We start from the raw sequence: 24,956 nt of genomic DNA on the forward strand, positions 1-24,956 counted from the left end.
GTGGATGGTCTGCTGCAAGTCTTCATTCTTCAACTTCAAGTCTTCAACGGTTAAACCTCTTCAATCATCACCGTCACCATCTAAAAGTCTGCTTCTTGCTTGTCGTTGCTGGTATGCCGGATTAGTCACTTCAGTTCAGATTTTAGCCTTCACATCTACCGTCGTCTGTCGTTTGCCGTTTATGATGTGTAGAATATGTAGATTTTATTATCTTCTTGTTGTCTGTCCAGGTGGCCTGCTTGTTTTATAATGCTGGTAATTTTGCTTAGACTTTTTGGAGATTTGGTTCTGTTTTTTTGTTTGTTCATGTGGCCAACCTACATGTTTTACAATTTACACTTGTAGATTGTGTAAATTTGCCCCTTGTTTTTTGTTTTGAATTGATTCATTGAATTGATTCATGATACTGTATTATTAACTTATTGTGATATGAAATTGTGAAATGTGAATACTGAATCTGTCAATTTCTCATGGAAAAATAGAAATTGATGATGAAACTGTGATAGTTTTAATTTTTATTATTACTGCAGGGTTGGTTTGATGGTTTTTAAATTTTAGTTAGATGAAAAACCTGGATTTCTTTTCCCTTTTTTCGTTTTTGCTGATGTCAATATGTTAATGTCACCGATCTAACCGACCAATCCGACCGATCCAACCGTTCGACCCGCAAACCGGGCATTTGACCAAGTCGACTCCCGGTCTGATTTTCAGAACATTGATTGTGACTATAAAAATATTCTTAAGAAAACTAATTATTGTCATTAATGACTTAAAATTCATTTTATAAATACTTCCATGAGATCTGTCATTAAATCTGCCACAGTTTTCTCGTAAGAAGTCTAATGGCTTTTATACTTTTACAGCATTTTGACTGATTCTCTTCAACAGCCAGCCATTTTTAAACGCCAAGGAAATGCTTAAACTGTTTGGAGATCAAAATTTTGACTATGATATAGCCCTTATAGCAGAAAATGAGCTTGGTTCTTTTATACTTTTTAGTTTTAATTTGACAAGCCAAATATCCATAAAGCCGATTAGCAAATAAGAGTTCAAAACCGGAGCATTTGTTGAATCCTACAAATACAATATTACAATATCGAGAAAGTAGAAAAGCTCTGGTTTTGAATCACCTGGTCATTTAGACAACCTAGTCATTAAGAAACCAAGCATACATCAAAACTATGAGACTATTAGAACTATCAGACAAATAACCTATTAGAACTATAAGATTTATGATAAACGTGCTCTTGTTCTCATTCTCTCACTCGTCTTCATACATGTACAAGAGACAAAAGACGATATTACATAACCACATTATCACTTTTTTTCTATTTGTCCCTTATACACGTGCCAAGAGACGGCCAAAATATGAAAAAGAGAATATTGCTGGCCTTCAGACAAAGATGTAGTTTTCCTAGGACACCCTAATATATCTCTCCCTCCTCCAGATTAAGAATTCAAATACCTTAAAAAGAAGGACACAACAAAACCAAACATGAGATAAAACAATATAATACTTCTTCAGTTGAACACCTAAAGAAACATGGTCCTCAAAAAGAAGGAGACAGAGAGAGCATGCCAAGGATTGAGTAAGGCCAAGTAGTATGAGATACTTTAATCAATATAAAACCACAATTAAACTGTCCATTTCTATCTTTCATTTATTCTCGCCCTATAACACTTTTCTGTTGCAGATTTATCAAACATGCATCAAGGACCGCAAACAAGAACCCAAGACTTCCTCCAAAATCAGAGCATGCAGACCCCATTTGACTATAAGATCACAGTTAGAAACGAGCAGAAAAAGCTTCCTCGTTGATGACTAGTCTCCAGCTCAACATTTTGCATCTCAAACCAGCATCCAGTGAAACTTAACATGTTTAGTCCTAGGAGCAGTCAATTAACATCCAGATAGGGATGCTTGACCGGCTTTCTTGACAGGTATAAAGCACAATTACCTGTAACAAAAAGCAGCTGCAGTACCTGATCTCCTCAAACAAATGGAAGCTTGGTCATTTAATACAATCCTGCATATAAGATCACAGCATAATACATTTTCTGACATTTCTCAGAGTATTATGCTTTGAAGAGTCTGAATGTTAAAGCACCAATATCAGTTCTTTGCTTAACTGATTGATTTAATTCCCTAAATACCCCTATTGTGAAAGTGGAGATGGATGGCAATGGCAATGGCAATTGCAAGTAATTTTCATTAATAAAATGATCGATGGCGTGATTTCCTAGCTCTCTTGTACCATAATAAACTCGTGCCATGAAATGAAACTTAGGATCACTCTCAGATGTAATGTTAGGTAATGTAATGTAATTAAACCTTGCACAAAACTCACATCAACTTCCGATGTCATGTTGAGCAATGTAGTGTAGTTGAACCTAATGATATAGAAAAATAAGCAGTAGAGGAAGGCATTCACTTAAACTAGAATCTTAATCTTGATGTGCCACATGGTCAATGGAGTGGTAAAGCACGTGAAAACTAAAAATACGGCAACACATGCACCAGTTCTACAAATTTAACAACATCCAAGCCCCTATTAATATATCCACAAATTAACACATGCTGCTGATAAATGCATGTCATAGATAATTAGCATAACACGACAATGGTATGGTCATGACACCACTATGTGCATTCTTTCACATGAGAAAAGATGCTAATGCTGATGTTGACAATGAAATGGATGCATGCAACAGCTGCAAGATGCATCCTATCATGTAGTTGAATTTTCCCGAGCATAAAGAACAGAGTACATTCCCTTCGAGCTACTGATAGGTCAGAGCTGGTGGAGCTCCATTTGCTGCTGGAGAACCAATAGCGTGGCCACCATCCTTCCTTTTTCCAAATGGATTCTTCGAATATGTACTCTAAAGTCAAGGGAAACAAATAGTGGTGCACCATATACCCAACATTTAGACGATTAAAGAAAAGAAAGAAAAAGCACATCAGAAGAGCTAAAAGGATATTGTATCCGCATGCCAACAGAACCTGAACTGGGGATAACAGCACCCTGCAAATTATGATGCACATTGGTTGCACTGTTCACATCCTGCAGGTTGTCGACCAAAACTTTAGGCATAATTGATCAATGAAACCTTGATATGTGAATTTGAATAATATTTATAGAAATAACTAGATCAAACCAAATGTGAAAAGGAATCAATAAAACCTACTTCAAACTCAATAAAGCAAACAGTATGTCTTTCTTGTCTCAAGACCTTCATTTGCTTAAAACCAGGTTGCCTGAACCAAAAGTTAGAAAATGAAACATAAGATTCTTGTCACCAATGCAACCCATGATATCAAACAAAGAAATAATAAAGCTCAGATAATAGCCAGGGCAAAGGCATCCTTACGCGCTGAATAGCCCCCTCAGCTCTTCCTCATTTATATTCTCTCCAAGGTTACCAATAAACAAGGTATTGCACGGAGGATTATCTTTTGTATTCTGTAAGAAATTGTCATATAACTTTAAAACAAAAACTACTGAGTGAACAACATATATAAACTAACTCATCACAAATACACATACACACAAAGGAAACAGGTTTAAACTCCTCAGAAACTTGATGAAAATCACAATACAATATGAACACCACAAGTTACCAAAAGTGGCATTAAACACCATAAGATAAAACTGTGTCAATACAACTAAATATTTCATTACACCATCTAGACACAGGTGGCAACATCATAGTTAAGAGATCTAAGGATAAAAAAACAGTTAATAATGGCAATTACTTTTCTTCTTTCTTTATGTTCTAAGAAATGAAAAATCCACATAATGTACATCTTTTTAATTAATAGCATCAGTAGCATCCATCTTAAAAGATTATGATTAATTGGCCTAAGACCTTAGATGTTGATTTTATTATAGAACACATATTACACAGATGGCAGCAATTCAACTCAATTTAAAAAGGTTGATGTTTGTGGCTACATACAAAAAATGTGGTTCCCGCCAGAAAGAAAGAATATAAAAAATTAAATCTTTACACTTGTGCTCGGGCCTCTAGAACATTATTACATCAAGTAGAATTAAAATTAACAGAACAGAACTATTATTTCTGTTCAAATAGGTACATACGACCACTAACCCAAAGACCCAAAATTCCTCTACAACCCAACCCCCGCCCCCCATCCCACCCACCTCCCCTTTCTCCTCTTTCTTTGAAATACCTAATGGCAGGTTTTAGTTATTTATTTGATGAGTAAGATTTGAGAAAAAGTTTGGTTGGAGGAATTTGTCAAGGGATAAAGAAGAATCCCAAGCTTTTTTCCCATTTGATACAATCAAGACTCAAACTTCCCAAAACCCTGTCAAAAAATAATGTAGTATCTTGCTCTATGGTGAGTGATTCGTACTAAGATATGGAACAAATGCAACATGATTTTACATGTCATTTTGTCCAAGTCAGTTTATGAGAATTTAACATGTTCAATGCCCTTATTTTACATGGATAATGACTTCAAACATATGGTTAGTAATTTATTGTCTATAATTGAGTAACAAGTTCTGTAAGTGAGATAGACAATAGGATACTGAAAGATTGCCTAAGTGCCTAACATAATCAAGTAGCAGGCTACCAAAAAGGCCTTACAACAAGTAACAGTACCAGATTACATCAAAATCTTGAGCAGATGTAATTCCTTCGTGACAAGCTCTTAGTGATCACAAGAGTGTCTGCAGGAATACAAGTCACATGCCCATGGCAAAATAGGATTTTTGAAATGAGCAGACCTAGGGAAAAGTGTCAACGATAGGACATAAAAGCAGGATTTCTTAAAAATGAAAAAGAGAGAGACACAAAAAGACAGATTAAAGAACACGGTTAAAGTTTTTTCTAGGTACTTTGAAATCAAAGGTAGCCCAAAAGAAGGAAAAAAAAGCATTACTAACATTCTGTTAAAGCTTTGTTTCAGAGTGTGGCTGAAGATGATTTGAAACAAAATGAAAAGTAAAATACATCAGGATTAAACAATGACCTTCTAAATCCTAAATAAATTTAATGCTAAGAAAACTGCTGTGCTACATTGTAGACTGTAATAGATATATTTCTAACAAACAGCATTGCAGCCATAACACTAAAAGCAAAACAAATATCAGTAAGCATGTCATAGCTCTCAAAAGAACTAATCAGTTAGTATGAAAAAACTTTGTTCTGAACGATGCTGGATAAAATCACATTTCAAAGCATAATTGAGTACCAGACATCAAGAAGAAAGCAAAGAAGAGAAAGTAACTAATGCAAGAACACAAACTAGTTCTAGATTGGTATATTGAAGAAACAGCAGGGAACTTCCACAAACCCAGACACAAGCAACAGATATGGCATTTGATCATCACCTGAACAGGCACATAACTGCTAGGAGCTGGTACAGGAGCAGGTGTAGGCATTGATACTGGAGGAACTGGATAACCTCCATATGGGTCATATGGAGGTGGAGCAGGAGCCATATACCTAGACCAAAAACAGATGTATGAATCAGAGGAAATGCAATTTTTTAACAAATAAATACTGTGCATTTATCCCAATGACTTGCTGGTATCTAAATTAATTTCCCTATTCTAGGTGAGTGAGATGTAACAATAGAAGAAAATTTTCATGTTTGGAGGAAATAGTTTCTTACCCATGTGGACCCCAAACAGGAGCAGGAGGAGGGTGAAATGGAGATGGAGCTGTATAACCAGTATGTGAATAGTCACCACCAGTCCGCAAACGTTTGCTTTGATCGTACGCACTAGAATCCGCAACTATTCCTAAAAAGGGAAAAAACCATTAGCATATTGCAATAGCTTAACAAGATACTACTTGATTAAAAAACCACAGACACTTAAAAGCATGATATAAGAAAAGTGGAAGAGAAAGAAAAGAGTTCAAAATTCAAATCCAGCCATGAAACTGATTCAGTTTTTTATCAAATTTGATGAGTACAAATTATATCAGACCCAAAACTATAAGGGGAAAAACAAAAAAAGAATCCTGATCCATCTAGTTTAATTGGTGAAGTTCATTGTAAAAATTGCCAAAACTGCACAGATCATTTAAAAATGCATATTGTTTTTATTCAGAGTAGAAGATTTGCTTCCCTTCATACATGTATTAGAAAAAAAAATAATTCATTTGGATTGGATTTAGTCCTTTGAATTTTATATTGGATTGGATTATTTTGAATTCAACTAGTCATTGACTTGGTTTGGTTATTGACAAAACCAATTGCATCCAAATGAAGAACACATCGAGAGATGGCCTAGCCATGTCCCTAAAGAGACCTTGGTGAGCCTTTGGTATAGTCCTTTTATTCCCAAACTTATAAAACAAGGAATTTGCTTCACAATTCAGAAAAGAGATTGGTTCTGATCAATGGCAGCACTAGATCTGAATTCAAATACAAATCAAGAAGCATTATTCTCTGAAACACTTCCACAAGTAAACCATTCTTATGAAAACTGGAAGATAAAGTCAATGAGTTTCTCTATTACATTTCCACAAGGTAGTCACTCTCCAGAAGACAATTGAGAATATAAGTTTTAAGAAAGATAGCAAAAACAACACTCATACTACATTTAATAATTTCTTTCCCATACCATCTGGCTTTACACACACCATTAACTGTTCTTAACTTCAAAAGGCTTCAATGAAAATTGATATCCAACAGAAATTATTGATTTTCTTACAGAAAAATGAAAATACTTTTTTATGCTCCTAAACATGATCAAACAGCAAAATTGAAGTTATCAATGTCGATGTAAAATCATTTCAGTCAAAAAAGTTTAAATGTTATTCTCTCTACCTACATTTCCTAAGGAATCCAACAATCAAAAACACGAAGTCTAATTAAAAAAAAGAAAAGAAAAAGAAAACAAGCACCTAACAAGTATAAAACTCACCTCTCTTAACAAAAAGATTTTTCTTGGCCATCTCTGTGTGCAGCACAGATTTACTATCTGCATCAAATATCATTTCCTACAACCCCAAAAAAACTATTTTTTTTCAGCAAAGGTGAATAATAAAAGTAGTGAGTTAAAATAAGTCCATTAAATCAATAGGAGAAACCTGAAGAGCATCTTTCGCAGCAACTGCAAGCTGGGCAGTCGAGAAGAGAGCAAAGCCCATGGGTTTTTCTCCCTTGTAGTTCACTTGTGACGCCTCGTAACCTGGTAGCCATCTCAGTAGGTTCTGTAGCTCTCTCTCCTTAACGTCTTCAGGCAGACCAGTAATGAAAATCGTGCGAACCTAATATAGAACAACAATTTCCCATCGCTTCAAACAATTTACTAAAAGATTGAACCAATCATCAATTGCATTCTCCTAGAAAAAGGAAAGTTGCTAAAATCCTTATATTCATAATCAAATCAAGGAATAAATTTATTCCAGCTGAAAAACCAAATCATTAAAAGAGAGCCAATGTAATCCCCAATTAACACGCCAAAGCAAGATTAAATCTTCTTTTTTTTTCATTTAAATCAACTAATTTTGATTCCTAGGTTTTCCGTACAATTAGAGGAAACAGAAAGAAAGAGAATAATACCTCATCATGACCGGGGCGGTTAGCGTTGTCATAAGGAACGGGAGGAGGAGGAGGCGGTGCTGCGGCGGATGCAGCGGCCGGTGGCGGAGGTGGAGCTGGTGCCGGCGGCCATTGCTGGTGGTATGGGTGGATTCCAGCGCCTGCCATGACAACGAAATCTACAGAAAAAAACCTAATCTACAGAATCGAAAAAAACAAACCCTAGAAACAATGTACGAGGGAGAGAAAAATTTATGGCAGAATGGATTTCTTGATTATTATGCATGTGTATATAAAGATTCTGTTTCTCGTTCTATTTCGCAAGCTTTTGCTTATTTTTGATGTGCCCCAAATAATTCATTTTTTTCTTTTTAATCCCAACTTCCCCATTTATCATTGTTTCCAATTTTCCACTTTTATATATATTTTATAATGTAAGCCTAAATGAAGATTTATTAACCATCATCATAACTAGAAATCTATACCCAAATTTTATTAATACTTTGCACCACCCAAGTTGTTATGAAGATTCATATTTCATCACTCAAAATGGTCTGAAACAAAAATGGCATTTTCGGTGTAAATAGTAAATAAGGTCTCACCCAAAGGACCATTAACCTTGTGCCTATAGTTCGAGAGGTTCGAGGTGTCCTCTTAGCCCCATTGATATCACTTGTCAAGATCAGGCGCTTACCATCATTCCAAAAGCTTAAGCTATCAGCAAATACCCAACATTATTTCTTTAAATCATCAACCTAGGCTGACGGTTCGAGGTGACTTGGCCCCAAGTCTCCGCCACAATAGGGTGTTGGCTCACCTAACAAACGTACAGTTTACTTTTTCATAATTGAGTATTGTTGTTATAAAAATTCGTAATAACTAAAGGGATTCGATCGACTTTGATGGGATTGAGTCAAATGGGTGCGTTATTGTGATTAACCAACAAAATGAGATGAACTAATCGAAAACAAGGAATGAACACATTGAACATTAAAAATAATAAAGAACAACATAGAATTCTTTTAAAGAGATTTGGTGGGGTGATTCCCAAACCTATGTCCTCCGCTACCTTATTGCGAGGGGCATTCTTCCCTTTGATCATAGATTACAAAGAGTTGTTCTCTTCTCTCAATGAGATATGTGTGTTAAGTAAAGAAGATCTCCCCACCGAAAGGGCTTTACATGAGTGAGAAAAAGAGGGAGAGAGGGAGAGAATCTGAGAACTCCCTTTGTTCGAGTGGAAAGCTAGCTTATATAAGCTATAATAGTAACAAACTTGTAATTAAAGTTTAACTTGTTGTGAGCCTTTAACTTGTGGGTAATATTTAACTTGGGATAAGTATTTAACTTGCAAGTGGGTGCATAGCAAGGTGATTGCTCTTACTGTTCTCCTTTTTGAAAGGGAATGGACTTTCCTTCTGTGCTCATGTTAGATAATGGTTAGCAATTGATGATTACGAGGGGATTTGCACGCATAATCCCTTTCAATTTTGATATGAGTGACACGTGGGACAATCCTAATCGCTTGGATTTGGCTTGGTTAGAAGACAAGTGGCACAAATCTGATAGCCTGGAGAATCACGCACAACAAGTATCCACATGTCCATACTGATAAACACTTTCACCCCAAACTCCTTTAATCGATGCTTATCTTCAAAAGATTGGGACCTCCAACTGTTAGTGTATGCCCTAGGAGTGTTGTCGGTTTCAAGACATTATATCTTGTAAATGTATTATGAATAAAAGAAAGTGTTCTTATTTCACATGTTGATTTTCTGTTTCATTTATATTATATTATATTTAATATTGCATGTGAAATGTCCGGATAACACAGATCTTCAGAAGATCAAATCATCAAAGAATTCCTTACGCAAGTAATGTTAACTGGGCAATAACATTGCATAGTAGGCATGTTGAATGTCTCCATTGAATATCATGTGATGGTATTAGTATGGGTGATTATAAGAGGTATGTCACTAAAACATTAGCATGGATAAATGGTTAGTGAACTATTTATCGAATATGACCAATTACGATGAATCACATGGATGTGGTCAATGATGCATCGTAGAATCGTGCTAGTATTCCACTTATCCTTAGACCTGAGACATCACGGTTGAATTCAACATAGGATGTATATGGTTCATATGGTGTATAAGCATGAGACTAGTCATGTCTTGTGTAATAAACCGGTTTAGTCATATGTTATCCATGTGCGAGGACAAGTGATGGTCAAGATGGGATCTATTAACTCAAAATAGTTCAATCTCGAGTTCCCAAACGAATGTCAATATACATTGGAAAAGGAAAATCTCAGGCTAGAGTATAATGAACGTTAGATGAAAAGTAGTTTTATGTTGACGAGTTTCATTGTATCGATTGAGAATTCGATTAAAGATTAAGTTAAAGGTTTTGACATACCATGAATCATTCTTAATCGAGATTAGATAACGGAGGATTTGACTACACGGTACGTACGATCAGAATAGGTTCATTGAAGTTTACACTTTATTGTGGTTTATGGGTTATGGAACATTGCTAGACGTCTACCATAATCAGTGGGAGTTTCGATTATAAAGAGTTATAATGAAACATATCAAAATCCGATATTAGGCCCACGGCTAGATCACAATGAACCAAAATGGCCACACATAAAACCAAGCTCAAGGAGAGAAAGTAATACATATCATTAATCAGATTAATGATGTTTGGACGTAAACAGCTGCATCCGAATTAATGTATTGGTGAGAAATGATTATCCATGGGTAGCTAGCACTAACCAATGGTAATAAAGATTTATTAAATATTATTATTGAATTGGATTCAATGATGGGGGCAAAAGTGCATTATTTTTATTTTAAAGGGTTAGAATATTTAATAGAACTAAAATTTGGTCTAATTATGAATTAACCATAAAACCAAGGACTTGACATAAATGTTTATTCTCAAGTTAATTCTAAATTGTTTGATGCTTTCTCAAAATAATTTAAAATTACACTTTGTGCCCATGATATATAAATTAAGAATTATACTATTTTAATGCAATTGCAACAATTGAAAACAAAAAGCACTATCTCGGCTCTCTCTCATCTTTGGCTTGGGTGGATTTTATTTTGAGTTTTTTCATTCTCTTTTGAATAATCTAGACTCCAAGTTTCAACATAAAGCTTTTAATAGCAAAAGGAGTTTGTAATTTTCTATCATTTTCTTACATTAATAAGTTAATATTTTAATTGTTTATTTTCTACCTTATGCCTATTATCTTAATAATCATTTTCTCTTAATTTTCATGTCCAAAATGCGTGAAACACAATACTAACATCGCCTATTATTTGAGCTATGACCATTACCACCACTATTCCAATACTACGACTCGCGGAGATCTTCAACCTAGATCGCGGCGTGACTTGAGCCGTAATTGGATTAAGATTCATTGATGGTCAGCCAAGACTAGTGACAATTTACCAAATAGCCCAAAAGTTCAAAATTCGAATGCCCGACGCCTTAGTTCATAATCATTTTTTGCACCTATATATCCAAAAGCATGCGTTAACAACTATTTATTAAATGGAGGTATAGATAATATGTTGTACTCGTCCTATACTTTCTTTTTAATTTCCTTTTCATGTGCATTAACCTCAATTGAACACCTCTCAAGTCTTTTAATATGAGCAAGTATTATTATACAAAGTTTTTACATCAAATTTTACATCTTAATGATGTGACACTGTTTTAGAGATTTATAACATAAATTACATCATTACATTTCTCATAACAATTATAAATTAATGACATGTCACTTAGGATATAAAATCTGGGATACAAATTTAAAATGTAAACCCTAAGTGATTAGTTTGGTAGTTAAAGAGGTTTGTTCTCTTTTTTGAGTTCCTAGGTTCAAATCTTGAGGTCACTTACTACAATAATATTGTAGTTTACTTAATCTTTGGGTTTATAGAGTGTTCAATAAACTCTGAGGATTAGTTGAGGTGCGTGCAAGCTGGCCCGAACACCTCGATTATAAAAAAATTAAAAATTAAAATGAATAACATAATTTATATAAGAACAGTTATAAAAGGAAACTATATATCTCACTTTGATGTTATAGAATAAAACAATATTTATGAGTAAGTATAAAACATTCAAAGAAAACAGTGTTTTACATAAATTAATGTGTAAATTTTTTAATGTATTTTTATAGCACATGTAATTTGAAAAAAAGGAATATGTAATCTTATAAAAACTCATTTTACAAACTAGTTTGATATTATTTTACAGGGGGAACGACTTACACATACCCAAAGTTTGTTGTATGGACAAAGTGGTACCCAAAAGATTTAGAAATGACAAACACCCACTTTCTATCTTATTCTGTTAGGAATTTCCACCTGCTAAAAGACAAAAATAGTGAAAAGATTGGAATACCCACTGATCTCCATTCCCAACGTGCGCCAGCAAGGGCCAATGCCACTGTTTATCACCGAACTTCGTAGAAAAATGCTAAATCTGGTCAAAAAATCGATTGATGACGCAAAAGGACTGTGCAAACGGGCTTGGGGTGAGAATGGATACGGAGAAAAAGATTTAAAATTTAAAAATTTTATGCCTGTAGATGAAATTACTATACTTTCTTTTAGCAGATAGAAATCCCTAATAAAATATAACAAAAAGTATTTGTTTGTTATTTTCAAACTTTTTGGGTATCAACCTATTTTTATGCCAAACTTTGGGTTCGGCCTATTTTACAAATTGATGTATTACAATATAATAAGATGAATTGAAAATTAAATTGAAGTATTGTAATATAATAGGATGAAATGAAAAGTTAGGACACATTTCTCAGGGTAAAATGGTCAATTAGACATTTATTGGGTTTTAGGGTTTAGCAGGGTACCGACTTCACTTCACACTTCGCATTAAGCATTTGTGAACAGAGAAGAACAAAAGAACAAGTTTGTGGAGTGAAGGCGCAGCAGCAACCATGGCCAGCACTAAAGTTCAGAGGATCATGACCCAACCCATTGTAATATTGCTTATTTTCTTCATCATTTACCCACAAATTTTAATTCTTTTTTATTATTTCTCATAATTAACATATTTCTTTGTATTCTGGTTTTGTTGTTGCAGAACCTGATTTTCAGGTTTCTCCAAAGCGTAAGTGTCAATTTTCATGTTTTTCTCTTTGTTCTTTTTCGTATAAGCTGTTATCTTCGTTTCCCACTTTCCTTTCCTAATGGTTTTAATTTTTGCAGAAAGCTCGCATTCAGATTTGGCTGTTTGAGCAGAAAGATTTGAGGATCGAAGGCCGTATTATTGTAAGTTGTTTTAATAATTTTCTTTTGTTTAAAATTTGTTATTGCAAGATTTAAACTATACCCGTCGAGATTCTTCACTTAAATGGTGTTGGAAAAATATGGGACGAATTTCATATTGTTTCGTGGTCTTTTAACTTAAAATTTTGACTTAATTTCCAACCATTTCAATTGCTGAGTTCGGAATATTAATTGTTACTTTTTTGCTTTGAATAATAACCATTGAATGAAATTGAATGGATGATTGAGAATTTGTGTCTCATTTTATGTTAAAAAGATCCTAAACCTTTATTATTGACACAATGTATTTTATTTTCTTTCATTAAGCAGTCCATCTTGAAACTTTTACACATCTTATATAGACTGCAAATAATTTCTTGATTTTGTCTTCATCATTAGGTGAAATTAAAGTTTTACTAGAATTGATATCTATATCAATTGACGGCTTCTATGTCTCAAAATCTTCAGAGTAGTCTTTATTCCATCTGTTTCTAGTCTATTGTAGCATAACTCATCAGTCCTACGTTGATATGTCTTTATGTGATTAATGCTATGTGGGTTTTTAGAAAAGATGAAATGGTTGCAAACTGTTCTTGGTCACTGGCAGTAAATTCCTCCAAATGCTTTTTTCTTTTAACCATCCGACATTGACTGAGTGTGAGTCCAAATGCCTGTTTAATAACACTTTATACTTAGGAAGTCTTAAATATTTCTTTGTTTTCTCTTTTTCTATATTTGCTCTTCAGTTTTTGTAACTGTGGTTGTAATCAGAATCTCGACATTAAACATTTTTTTTTCCTTCTATTTTTGATAATCCATCTGAGGTGTTATATATCTGTAGATCTAGGAAACATGTCTACCTCTAATAGCAATGTAATCTGTTTTTACTGAGAGAAGGAACAAGCAATCTCGTTACAGAAATAATAGGGTATTATTCTTGATATATATATATGAAGAAGTAAAGTGATCTGGTAGACATTCTGACTGTTTAGATAAAAAATGAATACCAAGGCATCTTTATTCTAGTTATATCTGCTGAGGGAAATTACAATTGTATTGATATGAATACTACTCATTTCATGTTTGCTTGCAGCTGGATAGTAAATTGTATGTCTTTGAGTTTGATGTTCTGTACAATGTTTCTTTTTTGAGGCTGTTTCTCATTTTTCTAAAAATTATATTCTGAACCTCTTTTCTTTTAGGGATTTGATGAGTACATGAATTTGGTTTTGGATGATGCTGAAGAAGTTAATGTAAAGAAGAAGACTAAAAAGTCACTGGGTGAGTTGCATATATAACGTTGTCAAGAAAAAAAAATAGTTACAAATGACTACTCGTATTTTTGTTAGTTCACTATGTTAACTAAATCTTGATGTTGGGTAGGGAGGATCCTCTTGAAGGGAGACAATATAACTCTGATGATGAATACGTATGTTATCTCTCTCTCTCTCAAATTCACCGATATTGACACACATAAGTTTCTTTTCTATATTCCTTTTCATGCATGAACTATTTTTCTTCTCAAAATTAACTGTCTCATGAGAAAACATTTTCTTTATGTCCAGGGGAAAATGATAACTGAGGTGATGGTGGTTTGTGATATGGCAAAGTTACTCTTTCTTCCTTTTGTAGTCAATCTTCTTTCTGGAATTTTCTCTAGTCAATCAATCAAGCAGAATATTGGAATTTCACTGCTAAGCTTTCAATTACGATGCCTTTTGTAATGATGAATCCTCCTGGAGACTGACCATGGATGTATAGCTATTTGTATGACATTCTGTCTGCACATTTTATCCCCATTTTATGAGATTATATGTGATCCTTTTCCATGGTTTTCCTAAATCTTAAGGTTTTACTCAATACATAAGTGGATGATGATTAATCTTGTGCTTATTTTGAATAGAAGAGAGATTTATTTAGGCTAAGTTATCGTGAATACTTGAATTTACTTTGAGTGGAAAAAAGAAAAAATTGAATTGATGAATTCTACATTAAATACGGAAAATGGAGATGAGAAACTATAATCTTAATAGATTGAAATTAAGAAAGTGATCAAGTCAATACTTGGCTATGGCTACTGTATCCTTGAAAGTTTTGTTGTAGGAGAGATTTTCTGGTCTTAAAATGGAAAATGAATAAATTGAATACGACATTAACATAACCATTAAACATAATACTAATTGCTTATAAGCACTTCTAAGAAATAACACTATTACAAACTGGAAATCTTTTCATTTTCCATTTACTAGGATATGGAAAGGACTTCAGTCATGCACACCTTTATTAAAACTTAGAACTACTCCTGTTACAACCACCACCACTAAAAAATAAAAATAAAAAATCAATTATTACTACTAATACTACTACAACAACAGTTTTGACTTGAAAGAAATCAAAATGGCACCAACTCACCATAGATATAGATACTACTACCATTTATTTCCTTTCATATTTTTTCTCTTCTGTTGGCAGGCAGCCATATTATCTGGTTACTTATTGCATAACCAGTAGGTAAACATGTTCCTAGATGTCTTTATCTATAATTCAAGGAACACAAACTCTTCAATGGCAGGCACATCCCCTATTTCGTTGAGAGCCTCCTTGTTCGGTTCTTCATCGATGCCGATTGCCATGACAGCTTGTTTTCTCCTGTAAGTTCTCCCTACACTCATGAAGTTGACATTCACATTGTGCTTTGCAAGTATGTTACCAACCTTGCCAATCATGCCCGGTTGATCCACCTGCCTGCACAGAATTAGGTTCCCTTCCAGGCTCACATCCACGGCAAATGCTCCGACACATGTCAAGTGAGGTACCCCATATTTCACTTTACCCTCAACGCTTATATCTCCATTGTCTGAAATAGAGCTAGCAAACTTAGAATCAACACTGGATACATGCAGCTGGATTGAATCGATGGGGACCTCTGGGGATGAGTCCACGACCACGCGTTCTTCACTAATGCGGAGGCCTTTCTGTTTAGCTGTGAAATCTGCATTTACCAGATTGATAAATGAGGATGATATCGGTTCAATGATGCCTTTTGTGATCATGGCTCGGAGAATTCTCGTGTCCAAGTCATCTGGGTTTCGAGATGATCGATAAGTCACCTTCACAGATTTGATTCCACTCCCACCAGAGACCAACTGCACAGCTAACCTACCAAGCTTCTCAGCTAGCACAACATAAGGAGCCAACTCTGACAAGACTTCAGCAGGAACCATTGGAGCATTAACAGCAGTAGCAGAAAGCTCCCCGTTCAACGCTCCAACAACAGCCTCTGCTATTTCAATAGCTACTCCTTCCTGATACGTGGTACGTACACATCTATGTATTAGCGAAGGATAAATTTAGATCCATATTTCTGAAAAGAGCCAATCGAAACATCATACCTGTGCTTCCTTGGTGCTAGCTCCAAGATGAGGTGTGACAGTAACATTCTCATGTTGCACTAGCTTACTGTCTTTTGCTGGTGGTTCTTGACAGAACACGTCTATAAATAAGTATTATACTTTTTAATGCATGTAACAATTGAAACAAAAAGAATCTCTCATTTTCTCTCTCACTCTCTCGCTCTCTCTCATCTTTGGCTTGGGTGATTTTATTTTGAGTTTTTCATTCTCTTTTGAAAATTAGACTCCAATTTTCAACATAAGCTTTTAATAGCAAAAAGAGTTTGTAATTTTCTATCATTAAATAAGTTAATGTTTTAATTGTTTTTTCTACCTTATGTTCATCATCTTAATCATCATTTCTTTCATTTCTTGTCCAAAAGTTGAAACACAACACTAACATCACCTATTATTAGCTATGACCATTACCACCACTACCCAATACCGACTCGCGGAGATCTTCAACTAGATCACGTCGTGACTTGAGCCGTAATTGGACTAAGATTCATTGATGGCGCCAAGACTAGTAACAATTACCAAATAGCCCAAAAGTTCAAAATTCGAATGCCCGACGCCCTAGTTCTAATCATTTTGCACCTATATATCCAAAGCATGCGTTAACAACTTAATCTGTAATGTTAACATATTAAATGGAGGTACAGATAATATGTTGTACTCGTCCTATACTTTCTTTTTAATTTCCTTTTCATGTGCATTAACCTCAATTGAACACCTCTCAAGTCTTTTAATATGAGCAAGTATTATTATACAAAGTTTTACATCAAATTTTACATCTTAATGATGTGACACTTTTTTGAGTTTATAACATAAATACATCATTACATTCACATAACAATATAAATTAACGACATGTCACTTAGGATATAAAATTGGATACAAATTTAAAATGTAAACCCTAGGTGATTAGTTTGGTAGTTAAAGAGTTTGCTCCTTTTTTGAGTTCCTAGGTTCAAATCTTGAGGTCACTTACTACATAATTATAGTTTATCTAGTCCTTTGGTTATAGAGTGTTCAATGATCCCGATGATAGTTGAAGTGCGTGCAAACTGGCCCGGACACCTCGATTATAAAAAAAAAAAAATTAAAATGTATAACATATTATATAAGAACAGTTAAAAGGAAACTATATATCTCACTTGATGTTATAGAATAAAACAATATTTATGAGTATTATAAAAATTAAAGAAACAATATTTTTTACATAAATTAATGTGTAAATTTTTAATGTATTTTTATAGCACATGTAATTTGAAAAAAATATGTAATCTTATAAAAACTCATTTTACAAACTAGTTTGTATTATTTTACAAGGATGACTACACATACCCAAAGTTTGTTGTAAAAAAAGTGGTACCCAAAAGTTTAGAAGACAAACACCACTTTCTCATTTCTGTTAGGAATTTCCATTGCTAAAACAAAATGGTGAAAAGATGAATACCCACGATCTCCATTCCAACGTGCCCAGCAAGGGCCATGCCACTGTTTATCACGAACTTCAAGAAAAATGCTAAATCTGGTCAAAAAATCGATCGATGACACAAAGAGCTGCAAACGGGCTTGGGTGAGAATGGATACGGAGAAAAAGATTTAAAATTTAAAATTTTATGATTGTAGATGAAATTATTATACTGTCTTTTAGCAGATAGAAATCCCTAATAATATAACAAATATTTGTTTATTATTTCCAAACTTTTGGTATCAATTTTTTATGCAAACTTTGGGTGTGGTCGGCCAATTTTACAAATTGATGTTTTACAATATAATAAGATAATTGAAAATTAAATTGATTATTATAATATAATGATGAAATGAAAAGTTAGGACACATTTCTCGGGTAAAATGGTCAATTAGACATTATTGGGTTTTAGGTTTAGCAGGGTACCGATTTCACTTCACACTTCGCATTAGCTTTGTGACAGAGAAGAACAAAAGAACAAGTTTGTGGAGTGAAGGCGCAGCAGCAACCATGGCCAGCACTAAAGTTCAGAGGATCATGACCCAACCCATTGTAATATTGCTTTTTCTTCATCATTTACCCACAAATTTTAATTCTTTTTTTATTATTCTCATAATTAACATATTTCTTTGTATTCTGGTTTTGTTGTTGCAGAACCTGATTTTCAGGTTTCTCCAAAGCTGAGTGTCAATTTCATGTTTTTCTCTTTGTTCTTTTTCGTATAAGCTGTTATCTTCGTTTCCCACTTTCCTTCCTATGGTTTTAATTTTTGCAGAAAGCTCGCATTCAGATTTGGCTGTTTGAGCAGAAAGATTTGAGGATCGAAGGCCGTATTTGTAATTGTTTTAATATTTTTTTTGTTTAAAATTTGTTATTGCAAGATTTAAACTATACCCGTCGAGATTCTTCACTTAAATGTGTTGGAAAAATATGGGACGAATTTCATATTGTTTCGTGGTCTTTTAACTTAAAATTTTGACTTAATTGCCAACCATTTCAATTGCTGAGTTCGATATTAATTGTTACTTTTTGCTTTGAATAATACCATTGAATGAAATTGAATGGATGATTGAGAATTTGTGTCTCATTTTATGTTAAAAAGATCCTAAACCTTATATTGACACAATGTTTTTATTTTCTTTTAGTAAGCAGTCCATCTTGAAACTTTTACACATCTTATATAGACTGCAAATATTTCTTGATTTTGTCTTCATCATAGGTGAAATTAAAGTTTTACTAAATTATATCTATATCATTGAGGCTTCTATGTCTCAAAATCTTCAGAGTAGTCTTATTCCATCTGTTTCTAGTCTATGTAGCATAACTCATCAGTCCTACGTTGATATGTCTTTTGTGATTAATGCTATGTGGGTTTTTAGAAAAGAAATGGTTGCAAACTGTTCTTGGTCACTGGCAGTAAATTCCTCCACAAATGCTTTTTCTTTTAACCATCCGACATTGACTGAGTGTGAGTCCAAATGCCTGTTTAATAACACTTTAACTTAGGAAGTCTTAAATTTCTTTGTTTTCCTTTTTCTATATTTGCTCTCAGTTTTTGTAACTGTGGTTGTAATCAGATCTGACATTAAACATTTTTTTTTTCCTCTATTTTTGATAATCCATCTAGTGTTATATATCTGTAGATCTAGGAACATGTCTACCTCTAATAGCAAGATCTGTTTTTACTGAGAGAAGGAACAGCATCTCGTTACAGAAATTAGGGTATTATTCTTGATATATATATTATGAAGAAGTAAAGTGATCTGGTAGACATACTGACTGTTTAGATAAAAATGTTATTTCACATGTTGATTTTCTGCTTCATTTATATTATATTATATTTAATATTACATGTGAAATGTCTGGATGACACGGATCTTCAGAAGATCAAATCATCAAAGAATTCTTTACGCAAGTAATGTTAATTGGGCAATAACATTGCATAATAGGCATATTGAATGTCTCCATTGAATATCATGTGATGGTATTAGTGTGCATGATTATAATAGGTATGTCACTAAGACATTAGCATGGATAAACGGTTAGTGAATTGTTTATCGAATATGACAAATTATGATGAATCACATGGATGTGGTCAATTGTGCTAGTATTCTACTTATCCTTAGACTTGAGGCATCACAGTTGGATTCAACATAGGATGCATATGGTTCATATGGTGTATAAGCACGAGACTAGTCATGTCTTGTGTAATAAGTCGGTTTGGTCATATGTTATCCATGTGCGAGGACAAGTGATGGTCAAGATGGGATCCGTTAACTCAAAATAGTTTAATCTCGAGTTCCCAAACGAATGTCAATAAACATTGGAAAAGAGAAATTTCAGGCCAGAATATAATGAATGTTAGATGAAAAGTAGTTTCATGTTGACGAGTTTCATTGTATCGATTGAGAATTCGATTAAGATTAAGTTAAAGTTTTTGACATACCATGAACCATTCTTAATCGGGATTAGATAATGGAGGGATTTGACTACAGGGTACGTACAATCAGAATAGGTTCATTGGAGTTTACACTTCATTGTGGTTTAGGGGTTATGGAACGTTGCTAGACATCTACCATAATCAGTGTGAGTTTCGATTATAAAGAGTTATAATGAAACATACCAAAATCAGATATTAGGCCCACGGCTAGATCACATAAAACCAAGCTCAATGAGAGAGTAATACATATCATTAATCAGATTAATGATGTTCGGACGTAAACGGTTGCATCCGAATTAATGTATTGGTGAGAAATGATTATCCATGGGTAGTTAGCACTAACCAATAGTAATAAAGATTTGTTAAATATTATTATTGAATTGGATTCAATGATGGGGGCAAAAGTGCATTATTTTTATTTTAAAGGGTTAGAATATTTAATAGAACTAAAATTTGGTCTAATTATGAATTAAATATATAAATTAAGAATATACTATTTTAATGCAATTGCAACAATTGAAAACAAAAAGCACTATCTCGGCTCTTTCTCATTTTGGCTGGGTGGATTATTTTGAGTTTTTCATTCTCTTTTGAATAATCTAGACTCCAAGTTTCAACATAAAGCTTTAATAGCAAAAGGAGTTTGTAATTTTCTATCATTTTTACATTAATAAGTTAATATTTTAATTGTTTATTTTCTACCTTATGCCTATATCTTAATAATCATTTTTCTAATTTTCATGTCCAAAATGCGTGAAACACAATACTAACATCGCCTATTATTGAGCTATGACCATTACCACCACTATTCCAATACTACGACTCGCGGAGATCTTCAACCTAGATCGCGGCGTGACTGAGCCGTAATTGGACTAAGATTCATTGATGGTCGCCAAGACTAGTGACAATTACCAAATAGCCCAAAAGTTCAAAATTCGAATGCCCGACGCCTTAGTTCTAATCATTTTTGCACCTATATATCCAAAGCATGCGTTAACAACTATTTATTAAATGGAGGTATAGATAATATGTTGTACTCGTCCTATACTTTCTTTTTAATTTCCTTTTCATGGGCATTAACTCAATTGAACACCTCTCAAGTCTTTTATATGAGCAAGTATTATTATACAAAGTTTTTACATCAAATTTACATTAATGATGTGACACGTTTTGAGATTATAAACATAAATACATCATTACATTTCTCATAACAATTATAAATTAATGACATGTCACTTAGGATATAAAAATGGGATACAAATTTAAAATGTAAACCCTAAGTGATTAGTTTGGTAGTAAAGAGGTTGTTCTCTTTTTTGAGTTCCTAGGTTCAAATCTTGAGGTCACTTACTACAATAATATTGTTTACTTAATCTTGGGTTTATAGAGTGGTTCAATAAACTCTGAGGATTAGTTGAGGTGCGTGCAAAGCTGGCCCGAACACCTCGATTATAAAAAAATTAAAAATTAAAATGAATAACATAATTTATATAAGAACAGTTATAAAAGGAAACTATATATCTCACTTTGATGTATAGAATAAAACAATATATGAGTAAGTATAAAACATTCAAAGAAACATGTTTACATAAATTAATGTGTAAATTTTTAATGTATTTTATAGCACATGTAATTTGAAAAAAAAGAATATGTAATCTATAAAAACTCATTTTACAAACTAGTTTGATATTATTTACAGGGACGACTACACATACCCAGTTTGTTGTATGACAAAGTGGTACCCAAAAGTTTAGAATGACAAACACCCACTTTCTATCTATTCTGTTAGGAATTTCCACCTGCTAAAAGACAAAAAAAGTGAAAAGATGGAATACCCACGATCTCCATTCCCAACGTGCGCCAGCAAGGGCCAATGCCACTGTTTATCACCGAACTTCAGAAAAATGCTAAATCTGGTCAAAAAATCGATGATGACGCAAAAGGACTGTGCAAACGGCTTGGGGTGAGAATGGATACGGAGAAAAAGATTTAAAATTTAAAAATTTATGCTGTAGATGAAATACTATACTTCTTTTAGCAGATAGAAATCCCTAATAAATATAAAAAAAGTATTGTTGTATTTTCAAACTTTTGGGTATCAACCTTTTTATGCCAAACTTGGGTTCGGCCATATTTACAAATTGATGTATACAATATAATAAGATGAATTGAAAATTAAATTGAGTATTGTAATATATAGGATGAATGAAAAGTTAGGACACATTTCTCAGGGTAAAATGGTCAATTAGACATTTATTGGGTTTTAGGGTTTAGCAGGGTACCGACTCACTTCACACTTCGCATTAAGCATTTGTGAACAGAGAAGAACAAAAGAACAAGTTGTGGAGTGAAGGCGCAGAGCAACCATGGCCAGCACTAAAGTCAGAGGATCATGACCCAACCCATTGTAATATGCTTCTTTTCTTCATCATTTACCCACAATTTATTCTTTTTTATTATTTTCATATAGTTAACATATTCTTTGTATTCTGGTTTTGTTGCTGCAGAACCTGATTTTCAGGTTTCTCCAAAGCGTAAGGTCAATTTTCATGTTTTTCTCTTTGTTCTTTTTCGTATAAGCTGTATCTTGTTTCCCACTTTCCTTTCCTAATGGTTTAATTTTTGCAGAAAGCTCGCATTCAGATTTGGCTGTTTGAGCAGAAAGATTTGAGGCGAAGGCCGTATTATGTAGTTGTTTTAATAATTTCTTTTGTTTAAAATTTGTTATTGCAAGATTAAACTATACCCTGTCGAGATTCTTCACTTAAATGGTGTTGGAAAAATATGGGACGAATTTCATATGTTTCGTGGCTTTTAACTTAAAATTTTGACTTAATTGCCAACCATTTCAATTGCTGAGTTCGGAATATTAATTGTCTTTTTGCTTGTTGAATAATAACCATTGAATGAAATGAATGGATGATTGAGAATTTGTGTCTCATTATGTTAAAAAGATCCTAAACCTTTATATGACACACAATGTATTTTATTTTCTTTCATTAAGCAGTCCATCTTGAAACTTTTACACATCTTATATAGACTGCAAATAATTTCTTGATTTTGTCTTCATCATTAGGTGAAATTAAAGTTTTACTAGAATTGATATCTATATCATTGATGGCTTCTATGTCTCAAAATCTTCAGAGTAGTCTATTCCATCTGTTTATGTCTATTGTAGCATAACTCATCAGTCCTACGATGATATGCTTTATGTGATTAATGCTATGTGGGTTTTTAAAAGATGAAATGGTTGCAAACTGTTCTTGGTCACTGGCAGTGAATTCCTCCCACCAAATGCTTTTTTCTTTTAACCATCCGACATTGACTGAGTGTGAGTCCAAATGCCTGTTTAATAACACTTTATACTTAGGGTCTTAAATATTTCTTTGTTTTCCTTTCTATATTTGCTCTCAGTTTTGTAACTGTGGTGTAATCAGATATCGACATTAAACATTTTTTTTTCCTTCTATTTTTGATAACATCTGAGGTGTTATATATCTGTAGATCTAGGAAACATGTCTACCTCTAATAGCAATGTAATCTGTTTTTACTGAGAGAAGGAACAAGCAATTCGTTACAGAAATAATAGGGTATTATTCTTGATATATTATATATGTGTTGAAGAAGTAAAGTGATCTGGTAGACATACTGACTGTTAGATAAAAAATGATACCAAGGATCTTTATCTAGTTTATCTGCTGAGGGAAATTACAATGTATGATATGAATACTACTCATTTCAGTTTGCTTGCAGCTGGATAGTAAATTGTATGCTTTGAGTTGAGTTCTGTACAATGTTTCTTTTTGAGGCTGTTTCTCATTTTTCTAAAAATTATATTCTGAACCTCTTTTCTTTAGGGATTTGATGAGTACATGAATTTGGTTTTGGATGATGCTGAAGAAGTTAATGTAAGAAGAAGACTAAAAAGTCACGGGGAGTTGCATATATAACGTTGTCAAGAAAAAAAAAAGAGTTACAAATGACTACTCGTATTTTTGTTAGTTCACTATGTAACTAAATCTTGATGTTGGGTAGGGAGGATCCTTGAAGGGAGACAATTAAACTCTGATGATGAATACGTATGTTATCTCTCTCTCTCTCCAATTCACCGATATGCACACACATAAGTTTCTTCTATATTCTTTTCATGCATGAACTATTTTTTTTCAAAATTAACTGTCTCGAGAAAACATTTTTTTTATGTCCAGGGGAAAATGATAACTGAGGTGATGGTGGGTTGTGATATGGCAAAGTTACTCTTTCTTCCTTTTGCAGTCAATCTTTTTCTGGATTTTCTAGTCATCAATCAAGCAGAAATTGGAATTTCACTGCTAAGCTTTCAATTACGATGCCTTTGTAATGATGAATCCTCCGGAGACTGACCATGGATGTATAGCTATTTGTATGACATTCTGTCTGCACATTTTATCCCCATTTTATGAGATTATATGTGATCCTTTTCCATGGTTTTCCTAAATCTAAGGTTTTACTCAATACATAAGTGGAGATGATTAATCTTGTGCTATTTTTGAATAGAAGAGAGATTTATTTGGAGGGGTGTTTGTCCGAGGTATAAAAATAGCTTATAAGCAACAAGTAATTTTAAGCTAATTTTAACTTATAAGCATTTGAAATTTTAAGCAATTCGTGTTTAGTTGAAGTACTTATAAGTGATGATAGTAATTGACGTGTTTGATAAAATCTGGTTTATAAGTACATTTTATTATAAAAATGACTAAAAAGGGTACTACATTAAATAATGGTATACTATGAAATTTTAAGATTAATAAGGATAATGTGGTAATAT

At 33.4% G+C, this 24,956-nt stretch overlaps 3 protein-coding genes and 1 pseudogene across 4 annotated transcripts; 2 read left to right on the forward strand and 2 right to left on the reverse strand.

Moving 5' to 3' along the window:
- Positions 1–1,474: 1,474 nt before the first annotated feature.
- Positions 1,475–7,838, reverse strand: LOC116104948 (RNA-binding protein with multiple splicing 2). Its single transcript, XM_031391374.1, has 9 exons — positions 7,550–7,838; positions 7,075–7,254; positions 6,909–6,984; positions 5,648–5,777; positions 5,364–5,478; positions 3,373–3,464; positions 3,190–3,259; positions 2,983–3,065; positions 1,475–2,878 (listed from the first exon to the last, which is right to left on the reverse strand). Exons 1-9 carry the CDS (start codon positions 7,694–7,696, stop codon positions 2,782–2,784), a joined length of 990 nt encoding a protein of 329 aa, XP_031247234.1. The 5' UTR covers positions 7,697–7,838; the 3' UTR covers positions 1,475–2,781.
- A 4,557-nt stretch (positions 7,839–12,395) lies between these two features.
- Positions 12,396–24,435, forward strand: LOC116104946 (small nuclear ribonucleoprotein E-like). Of its 2 annotated transcripts, none has more exons than XM_031391373.1 (6): positions 12,396–12,551; positions 12,656–12,682; positions 12,781–12,843; positions 14,043–14,121; positions 14,224–14,269; positions 24,358–24,435. In XM_031391373.1, the coding sequence occupies exons 1-6, from the start codon at positions 12,510–12,512 to the stop codon at positions 24,365–24,367; spliced, it is 267 nt and encodes an 88-aa protein (XP_031247233.1). In that variant the 5' UTR covers positions 12,396–12,509; the 3' UTR covers positions 24,368–24,435. The 2 variants fall into 2 exon arrangements, with proteins under 2 accessions (XP_031247233.1, XP_031247232.1); XM_031391372.1 differs by lacking the exon at positions 24,358–24,435 and adding an exon at positions 14,406–14,682.
- Positions 14,999–17,728, reverse strand: LOC116104944 (D-3-phosphoglycerate dehydrogenase 2, chloroplastic-like). The gene is made up of 3 exons (XM_031391371.1): positions 17,692–17,728; positions 16,233–16,333; positions 14,999–16,145 (listed from the first exon to the last, which is right to left on the reverse strand). The coding sequence occupies exons 1-3, from the start codon at positions 17,726–17,728 to the stop codon at positions 15,378–15,380; spliced, it is 906 nt and encodes a 301-aa protein (XP_031247231.1). The 3' UTR covers positions 14,999–15,377.
- On the forward strand, positions 18,175–24,304 carry LOC116104922 (annotated as a pseudogene).
- Positions 24,436–24,956: the final 521 nt, after the last annotated feature.

Source organism: Pistacia vera, unplaced genomic scaffold (genome assembly GCF_008641045.1).
Source record: "Pistacia vera cultivar Batoury unplaced genomic scaffold, PisVer_v2 Contig489, whole genome shotgun sequence".
Taxonomy (NCBI): Eukaryota; Viridiplantae; Streptophyta; class Magnoliopsida; order Sapindales; family Anacardiaceae; genus Pistacia; species Pistacia vera.

Coding starts and splice junctions, on each gene's coding strand:
- LOC116104948 (XM_031391374.1), bottom strand. CDS start 7,696: ATGGCAGGCGCTGGAATCCACCCATACCACCAGCAATGGCCGCCGGCA. Junction 5,479..5,647: donor CCTGTTTGGGGTCCACATGG/GTAAGAAACTAT, acceptor TTTTTGGTCTAG/GTATATGGCTCCTGCTCCAC. Junction 2,879..2,982: donor TCTGTTGGCATGCGGATACA/ATATCCTTTTAG, acceptor ACTTTAGAGTAC/ATATTCGAAGAATCCATTTG.
- LOC116104946 (XM_031391373.1), top strand. CDS start 12,510: ATGGCCAGCACTAAAGTTCAGAGGATCATGACCCAACCCATT. Junction 12,683..12,780: donor TTTTCAGGTTTCTCCAAAGC/GTAAGTGTCAAT, acceptor TAATTTTTGCAG/AAAGCTCGCATTCAGATTTG. Junction 14,122..14,223: donor GAAGACTAAAAAGTCACTGG/GTGAGTTGCATA, acceptor GATGTTGGGTAG/GGAGGATCCTCTTGAAGGGA.
- LOC116104944 (XM_031391371.1), bottom strand. CDS start 17,728: ATGGCCCTTGCTGGGCACGTTGGAATGGAGATCGTGG. Junction 16,334..17,691: donor CGTTGGAATGGAGATCGTGG/GTATTCATCTTT, acceptor ACTTATTTATAG/ACGTGTTCTGTCAAGAACCA. Junction 16,146..16,232: donor CTAGCACCAAGGAAGCACAG/GTATGATGTTTC, acceptor ACCACGTATCAG/GAAGGAGTAGCTATTGAAAT.